General features: G+C 29.6%; 1 protein-coding gene across 1 annotated transcript; it reads right to left on the reverse strand.

The window, feature by feature from the left end:
• Positions 1–3,619: 3,619 nt before the first annotated feature.
• LOC109341495 (36.4 kDa proline-rich protein-like) lies at positions 3,620–8,552 on the reverse strand. The gene is made up of 4 exons (XM_019579426.1): positions 8,531–8,552; positions 7,263–7,578; positions 4,041–4,099; positions 3,620–3,933 (listed from the first exon to the last, which is right to left on the reverse strand). The coding sequence occupies exons 1-4, from the start codon at positions 8,550–8,552 to the stop codon at positions 3,620–3,622; spliced, it is 711 nt and encodes a 236-aa protein (XP_019434971.1).
• Between the last annotated feature and the right edge of the window lie 1,600 nt (positions 8,553–10,152).

Below are 10,152 nucleotides of genomic sequence, written 5' to 3' on the forward strand. Positions count from 1 at the left end.
AGTATCCTTAGATGCAATAGGATAATCAAGACTATATATTTCGTGGTTGAAAATTGGCTAATGAGTTGGTTTAATTTTAATTAAGTGATATTGGAAGATAATAAGTAAATTGTAGATCTTCTTCCTTAATAGCAAGTAATCACTGTAGTATGGGTTTAGCAAGTAAGTCTATTCAAATAGCATTTTAGACATGCTAACTATATTACATATCTTCTTAGCAGTTTCCACATATCTAAAACATATACAACTCGATTGATAAGTTTTGGTTAATATTGAAATCAAACTTGACATTCCAATAATAGATGCAAGACATGTTTCTTGATACAAGAGTGACGAGTTTGTTTGTTTATGTTTCCCCCTTTCCTGTTGTGGTATCCAACTCTAAATGTATCTTTCAATTTATCGCTATGTGGAAGCTGCATAACATCGAAGATGGACTGTAACTAATGTGCTCTTGTCTTTGTTCATTGTCTCTTTTCTTATAAATATGTATAATGTTTTTTTATGATTTTTACGGTTCAATTATTCTCATAGTACAAATGTATACAGCATATATAAATTAATATATCCACTCGTACTAAGATTGTAATATTAATATAGTCATACTACAATCGAGGTCTAAACATTCTTGCACTTAATTTTCAATCTCGATTGTCAAAATAAGAAATTTGGAATAGTTTTATATCTCCTTATTTTTAAAACTAAGATCTTTTATGTGAAAATAATTTCAAAAATGCCACAACCGTTTTTGTCCTAGATCATTTATGCAACTAAGGTATTTTCTAGGATAATAATTTTGAAAATGTTATCTCTTTTTTTGTCGTTACTTTGAAATTAATTGACATATGTTCACAAGATTAAATAAATATTTTACAGAATAAAAATTAATTTTGAATATGGATATCATACATGTAAAATCTATATAAACTATTTTTGAAAATGGAAATTATTTTATGTGATTCATCCGAAATTCACTATTTACCAAATGCTTGTCAAGAAGATGCACAACTTGCATATGGTAGTAGAAGAGTTTTCATATAGATATCATTTAATTAATCTTGAAATGTTTTTAAAATGCAAACATGTAGTGTAGCGTGCTAGACTAATTATGCTCTTGAGTTTTGTTATTGGCAATTTTAATACTCTAAATTTTATCATTTAATTACTATTTATAGATATAGGAATTATTTCAATTTTTATTAATTACATTATTAGTTTAAAATCATCTTCTATGTGTAAAACAAATCATTAGACAAACATTACAGAATTTTTTGAGAGACTTAGTTAACTTTCTTTTTGTATTAGAGACTCAATAATCTTTAGTATGCACATATATACATAAAAAATAAACAAAAATAAATACATGTAGTCAAAGGACTAAATAAATATGAGATGAGGTGGACCTAACCATCACAGTCGACTTCAACTTCATATAGCTACGTTAATATTTTGCCACAAGACCTATGTGTCTCAGAGTAATACTATCGGTCAGGAAAAACATTGCACTTTTGAGGTATACTTGATATTCATAAAAAAATAGCAACAAAATTATAAGAGAAATGTTAACTAATATCCTAAAATTAGGAAGGATTTAAAAGTAAAATTAGTATATAACAAAATAAATGTCTGCTTCTTTTTATATAAATCTTTTGAAGGTTTAGTTAAGATCTTCTTATATGGCTTTTTCAAACTTTTATACACATGAACTAATTTTGAATTAGAAAAATAACTCTATTTATTAATTGGAGAGACAAAATCATTAACTAAATGAGTGTAAATATAAATTGAATGAAGCCCCTTACATAGTCATATGAAAACAAAGCATGAATTTAGTGTTGCAAAAATTAAAGTCGCATTTTCATGTATTGGTTTCTATTATTTAATTTTGAAGTTGATATCTTAACTAATATTGACATTTATTAACATGACATAATATAAATAATAAATGAACAGACATTTATAATTGGACAGATACATTCCTCTAGTATGCTACCTCGATTTATTAAATAATGGGTAATAAGTTCTATTCCTTAACATTTTCCACATGGCACAGATTAGAACTTTCCTTAGAAATATAATAAGTTTTTGTAACCAACATGATAACTACTACTGTTAGTATAAGAGGCACACAACCCTTACAATAGGTAAAGTCTATAAAATATTATACAATAATAACAATGTACCACAGTAATGAAAGTTTAATATAGAATAAAATCTCAAATAGATTTTCATAATCGATCCTACGAATTTTGCATGTTTTGGAAATATCTAATGTTGTTATCACTTTAAATAGTATGAAGAATATCAATGTATATATCATTAATAAAACATTCATTTCATCTTTCATCTCGTATGTGATTTTGTATATGATTAATGGTAATATTCATATTTACGAAAGCTCTTCCATTAGCTGCATCTCTCACTATATGTTTAAAACCTAACTCTAAATTTAAAGTGTAAGATTAGAAAAAAAGATTTATCTTCGGCTTCTTAAACATAAAATACCATTCTATTGGCTTTTTACGTGTTATGTCATGATGCTATAATTTAAATATTAGTAATTAGCATAACTCAACATGAAAATTTTATAAATTGGAAAGTTTCAAAACAAATTGTACCTTAACCTTGGATATTTATTTATAAACTAGTGCTAACTTTATCTATGATATTACTTATAGTTTGTGGGGATACCTTCCCCAAGAGGCCTTACTAGTTCTGTTTTACAATCATATGTATTATCTTTAAACTACTAGGTAGTATCTTGTGTTTGTATTATCTCAGAATAGGAATGGTAATTTCACGTTAATCTTGACAATATTGCATTTGAGAGCTACTTAAATGACCCAACAAATGTTTAAAGTTGTACCTTGTAATTGTGGTTGTTATATCCTGGTTTTAGAGTTTGCAAAAATTTTCATCAACACCATTCTGGTCTTATTTGTTACATTTCCGATCATATTTTTGTTCTACATAATCGCAACCCATCCTAACCATTATTTAAAATAATTATTATTACAATTAAATGACCTTATTTTTCGATATCATATCCACCAACATCATTTTTATATTTATTGATGAATTAAAACTAAGTTCACCCTTGAACTTGTTAAATAATGACAAAAGAGACTCTCACTTACTATCAAAAAATAAAGAGGGACTTGTTCCAAGTATGAAAGACTATATATTTATTATTGTTTTATGTATTTCTTTGTCTGCCACACACTCAAAATTACAATGCATGAAAGGAGGTGCATACACATAAGAGGGGGCAATACCCTTTATTAAAAATCCACAATACAGAAACAAAACCACACATTTAGTTCCTCTAAACAATAATCAAATACTTTGATGAACTTTCCCAAGGACGCTAATCGATTATGGCATTATCTTCACACTTTCTACTTAGGCCATGCATTATTAGACACATACATTAATATTTATTTCATGACTAATCCGTTGATAAAATATAATATGAGAAAGATTTTACATCAAATGTAGACTACTTAAAGTATTTAATACAAAAAGGATGTCTCATCACATGAATTTTTGTTTCAAATTAGGATTAGAGTATAATTTTCATATAGTCAGTATAATAATTAGATGACAATACAAAATCATTTTACCCTGGAGATGATGGTGGAGTGATGATCACCGGGATAGGAATGCAGGGTGGTATGTAGGCTTTCTTGCGACTTGACTTTGATGGAAGGTAAACGTCATTTGCTTCGGATGGTTGTGGTGGAGATTGGGGCTCCTGCTCTTCTCCTAGGGATGATGGTGGAGTGACGATCACCGGGATAGGAATGAGGGGTGGTATATCGGGTTTCTTGCAACTTGACTTTGATGGAAGGTAAACGTCATTTTCTTCGGATGGTTGTGGTGAAGATTGGGGCTCATGCTCTTGTCTTGGAGATGATGGTGGAGAGTTGATCACTGGGATAGGAATGAATAAATAGTTAATTAATCAAATAATTTAATAAAATAATAATAATAATAATAATAATAATAATAAAAAAGTCATATATTTTAATGAAGGGTACCGCTTAAGGTGGGAAGGTAGAGTGCAATAACCTTACCTACTTTGTAATCGACTTCTGAACTTCGATATCAAAAATTCAAAAGCCCAAGGTAATTGGGTTTAAAATATTTGTCTACATTTTCAACTATAAAATATAGTGGCGACTCTAAACAAAGTCGTGTAGCCGAAAATCGGGCGCGACAAAGTTCAATTCCTTAACATGTGCCACATGGCACAAATTAGAAATTTCCTTACAAATATAATAAGCTTTTATAACGAACATGATAACAACTACTGTTAGTATAAGAGGCACACAACCCTTACTATAGGTAAAGTCTACAAAATATTATACAATAATAACAATGTACCACGGTAATGAAAGTTTACTATAGAATAAAATCTAGAATAGATTTTCATAATTGATCCTACGAATTTTGCATGTTATGGAAATATCTAATGTTGTTATCACTTTAAATAATATGAAGAATATCAATGTATATATCATTAATCAATCATTCATATGATCATTCATCACTTATGTGATTTTGTATATGATTAATGGTAATATTCATATTTTGGAAAGCTCTTTTATTAGCTGCATCTCTCACTATATGTTTAAAACCTAACTCTAAATTTAAGTAAAGAGTAAGATTAGAAAAAAAGATTTATTTTGGGCTTCTTAAACATAAAATACCATTCTATTGCCTTTTTGCATGTTACATCATGAAGCTATATATTAAATATTTGTAATTAGCATAACTCAACATGAAAATTTTATAAATCAGAAAGTATCAAAAAACATTGTACCTTGACCTTGGATATTTATTTGTAAACTAGTGCCAACTTTATCTATGATATTAATTATAGTTTGTGGGGATACCTTCCCCAAGAGGCCTTAGTAGTTCTGTTTGACAATCATATGTATTATCTTTAAACTACTAGTTAGTGTCTTGTGTGTGTATTATCTCAAAATATGAATGGTAATTTCACATTAATCAGGACAATATTACATTAGAGAGCTGCTTATATGACCCAACAAATGTTTAAAGTTGTACCCTGTAATTGTGGTTGTTATATCCTGGTTTTAGAGTTTGAAAAAATTATCATCAACACCATTATGGTCATATTTGTTACATTTCCCATAATCTTTCTGCTATGATGGAAAATTCTATATAATCGCAACCCATCATAACCATTATTTAAAACAATTATTATTACAATTAAATGACCTTCTTTTTCGATATCATATCCACCAAGATCATTTTTATATTTATAGTTACCAATAAAAACAACTAGCTCGTGATTAATTAAATTAATAAAAGGTTATAAGATTATATGAGGTGTTTGTTTCGCATTGGTGGCAAATATATGACATTGATAGTGGCTATACAGGGTATATGTTAATCGGAATGATATGAGATTACTTTTTATTCTTCTTCAACCTTAAAGAAAAGACTTAATATTTCAATTAATTAGAATTTGTTTAGTTTGTGTGGAATATATATATTGTTTCCATTATTTTAAACTTATTATATTTCTAAATATTAAGAATTTTATATTAAACAAAAAAGATTTTATTTATTATTTTATTTTTCCCTAATTTGGGATTTTAGTCTTAATGGTATATGATTAATGGTAATATTCATATTTCGGAAAGCTCTTTCATTAGCTGCATCTCTCACTATATGTTTAAAACCTAACTCTCAATTTAAGTAAAGAGTTAGACTAGAAAAAAAATATATTTTCGGCTTCTTAAACAGAAAATACCATTCTATTGGCTTTTTGCATGTTACATCATGAAGCTATAAATTAAATATTTGTAATTAGCATAACTCAACATGAAAATTTTATAAATTAGAAAGTTTAAAAAAAAATTGTACCTTGACCTTGGATATTTATTTATAAACTAGTGCCAACTTTATCTATGATATTACTTGTAGTTTGTGGGGATACCTTCCCCAAGAAGCCTTAGTAGTTCTGTTTTACAATCATATGTATTATCTTTAAACTACAAGTTAGTGTCTTTTGTGTGTATTATCTCATAATAGGAATGGTAATATCAAATTAATCTTGACAATATTGCATGTGAGAGCTACTTAAATGACCCAACAAATGTTTAAAGTTGTACCCTGTAATTGTGGTTGTTATATCCTGGTTTTAGAGTTTGCACAAATTATCATCAACACCATTATGGTAATATTTGTTACATTTCCCATAATCTTTCTGCTATGATGGAAAATTCTATATAATCGCAACCCATCATAACCATTATTTAAAACAATTATTATTACAATTAAATGACCTTCTTTTTCGATATCATATCCACCAACATCATTTTTATATTTATCGATGAATTAAAACTATGTTCACCCTTTAACTAGTTTAATAATGACAAAAGAGACTCTCACTCAACATCACAAAATAAAGGGGACTTGTTCCAAGTATGAATGACTATATATTTATTATTATTTTATATATTGCTTTGTCTTCCACACACTCAAAATTACAATGCCTGAAAGCAAGTGTAGATACATAAGAGGGAGCAATGCTCTTTATTAAAACTCCACAATGCAGAAACAAAACCACAAATTTAGTTCTTCTAAACAATAATCAAATACTTTGATGAATTTTCCCAAGGAAGCTAAACGATGATGGCATTATCTTCACACTTTCTACTTAGACCCTGCATTATTAGACACATGCATTAATATTTATTTCGTGACTAATCCGTTGATAAAATATAATATTAGAAAGATTTTATATGACATGTAGACTACTAATCCGTTGACATGTAGACACATGCATTAATGTTTGTTTCAAATTAGGATTAGAGTTTAATTTTCATATAGTTAGTATAATAATTAGATGACAGTAGAAAATATTTTTACCCTGGAGATGATGGTGGAGTGACGATCACCATGATAGGAATGAGGGGTGGTATATAGGGTTTTTACGACTTGACTTTGATGGAAAGTAAACGTCATTTTCTTCGGATGGTTGTGGTGGAGATTAGGGCTCCTACTCTTGTCTTGGAGATGATGGTGGAGAGACGATCACCGGGATAGGAATGAAGGGTGGTTTATAGGGTTTCTTGCGACTTGACTATGATGGAATGTAAACATCATTTGCATCGGATGGTTGTGGTGGAGATTGGGGCTCCTACTCTTGTCCGGGAGATGATGGTGGAGAGACGATCACCGAGATAGGAATTAGGGGTGGTTTATAGGGTTTCTTTCAACTTTACTTTGATGGAAGGTAAATGTCATTTGCTTCGGATGGTTGTGGGGGAGAGGGGGGCTCGTGCTCTTGTACTGGAGATGATGGTGGAGTGACAATCACCGGGATAGGAATGAGGGATGGTTTATAGGGTTTCTTGCCACTTGATTTTGGTTGAAGGTAAATGTAATTTGTTTTGGATGGTTGTGGTGGAGAGTGGGGCTCGCGATCTTGTCCTGGAGATGATGGTGGAGAGACGATGACTGAGATAGGAATGATGGGTGGTTGATAGGGGTTCTTGTTACTTGACTTTGATGGAAGGTAAACTTCATTTGATTCAGAACCTGGGACAAGTAGACACCCGATTTTCCCCAACTTCACTTGAGAGTTTCACAACCTTATTTTCAATGGATCATCTATAAAATGACTTAGGAGGATGCAAAAAGCAACTCAACCTTATTCCATATGATTTAGGGTTGCTACTACATAATTTTGGGGTGAAAACTTATAAAACTATCTTTATGTGCAAATTGGAAAGTACGATCATAGAACTAGAGATCTAAGTTTGGGAGTTCATTATGCATCGAACAACGTATTAGCACCCAAAAGACTTATATTTAAATAGTACTTTCGATAATCGCATGGACCAGTTTATACCCTTAATTATGAATTAAATATTGAATTGGGGTGTATGACATGATTTTATATAGTTACAAAGTATCCTTAGATGCAATAGGATAATCAAGATTATATATTTCGTGGTTGAAAATTGGCTAATGTGTTGGTTTAATTTTAATTAAGTGATATTAGAAGATAATAAATAAATTGTAGATCTCCTTCCATAATTCGGGAGATGGTAGAGGCAATACTAATGAACAAGGCCGCTTCTCAACCGACATATAAAAAAAAAAGATTACACTTATTGCAATCATTCATCAAATTCTCAATGTAATTTTTTTTATATAATATTAACTTTTGTGAAAGTGTTTATTCTAAAAAAATGTCTTATAATGTAAATGAGCTTGTTTTATGCTTTTCAATTCGTAGGTCTTTTTATATCCTCATACTTTTTTCTATGTGAGTATTGGATGAAGATAATGGAAACTCTAAAAATTTGGTCTTTAAGTATTCATTATATTTCTAACATTGTGATGAGTTGAACTCATAAGATTATTATTGTTAGACGTTTGCAAAGAAACGAACCCCAACAAATACAGATTGATTGAGTAATCGATGTAGGATGGTTTTAGAAAGTAAGTCTATTTAAATAGCATTTAGACATGCTAACTATATTACATATCTTCTTAGCAGTTTCCATATATCTAAAACATATACAACTCGATTGATAAGTTTTTCTAATATTGAAATCAAACTTGACATTCCAATAATAGATGCAAGACATGTTTCTTTACACAAGAGTGACGAGTTTGTTTGTTTATGTTTCTGCCTTTCTTGTTGTGGTATCTAAAAATTAAAAGAGAAATGTTAACTAATATCCTAAAAATAGGAAGGATTTAAAAGAAAAAATAGTATACAATAAAATAAATGTCTGATCCGTTTTATATAAATATTTTGAAGGTTTAGTTATGTTCTTCTTATATGGATTAGTTATGTTATACACATGAACTAATTTTGAATTAGAAAAATAACCCTATTTATTAATCGGGAAGATGACATCATTAACTAAATGAAAGTAAATATAAATTGAAAACAACGTATTACCACCCAAAACACCCATATTTAAACAGTACTTTTGCTAATCGCATGCACCAGTTTATACCCTTAATTTTTGTATTAAATATTGAATTAGGGTGTATGACATGATTTTATATAGCTACAAAGTGTCTTATGTAACACCGTGAATTTTTTGTGTCTTATGTTTTATTAATTATTTATTTTAACAACGATTAATTTTAGAAATTAATCAATATTGACGTACACTAAACTGTAGTTGAGTGTTAGTCTTTTTTTGTGATTTCCTATTTTGTGGTAAATTTTCGTAATTTTTTGTGAAGGAAAGTTTTTGAGCTGCTGTCCGGCCCAAAGTCGCCTGAATTCAGCCCAATAACTTGTTTTTGAGTTCTGTAACTCGGAATCAAATTCCAATTGCGCCATTGGCTTCAAAATATTATTTCGAGTGAATATAGAGATCAAGTTTGTCTAGAACGCATTTCTATATATTTTTCACTCCAAATTATGTGTTTCGAAGTTCTAACTGTAAACCGAAGTCGGAAGATTTTTAATATCCGACCGAATATTTGCCGACAATAATCGAGAATGGGTTATTCGTGAATGTTTCGTAGGAAAGGTCACATCGCTTTCATGTAAGAGGCTTGCTTGTGGAACAAGCTAAAGTACATATCCTCTTAAATCACTCATCTACCTCTTACACATATACTTTTAGGAAGGAACCATTGGTCTTTACTCACTCTCAAATCTAATTTCTTTTCCTTAAAAGCCAACACCTAGCTTAGGAGGAAACCCTTGGCATTTTCTCTCTACACTTTAGAATTTTAAGAACTCTTAAGGTAGTTCTTCTTAGTTGTTCATTTTCTTCTTCATTTTGATTCTTCATCTTCTTAAGATCTAACCATTAGATGTTTATGAATTTTAGTACAACGTTTATATGTATGTTATGAACATTTTCAACTGTTGAAATGTTCTAAAAATCTTCCTAACTCTTGTTATGTTCAAAACTCTAAATAGATATTTTCTTGAGCTTAAAAAGTTATTTTGAAACCATGAACTCTTTGTGTTTATGGGGCTGTTTTTAAGGTTTAAAAAGTTTTATTTTTGTTGATTTGAGTTAAAGGTGATGATTTTGAAAGTAGCCTTTAAAATGTTTTGAACCATGTAAAGTTTGAAACTTTTCATTTGTTTTTGGCTTGAGAAACCATAGCCTTGAACAAATGCAAAAT

Source organism: Lupinus angustifolius, unplaced genomic scaffold (genome assembly GCF_001865875.1).
Source record: "Lupinus angustifolius cultivar Tanjil unplaced genomic scaffold, LupAngTanjil_v1.0 Scaffold_481, whole genome shotgun sequence".
Classification (NCBI taxonomy): domain Eukaryota; kingdom Viridiplantae; phylum Streptophyta; class Magnoliopsida; order Fabales; family Fabaceae; genus Lupinus; species Lupinus angustifolius.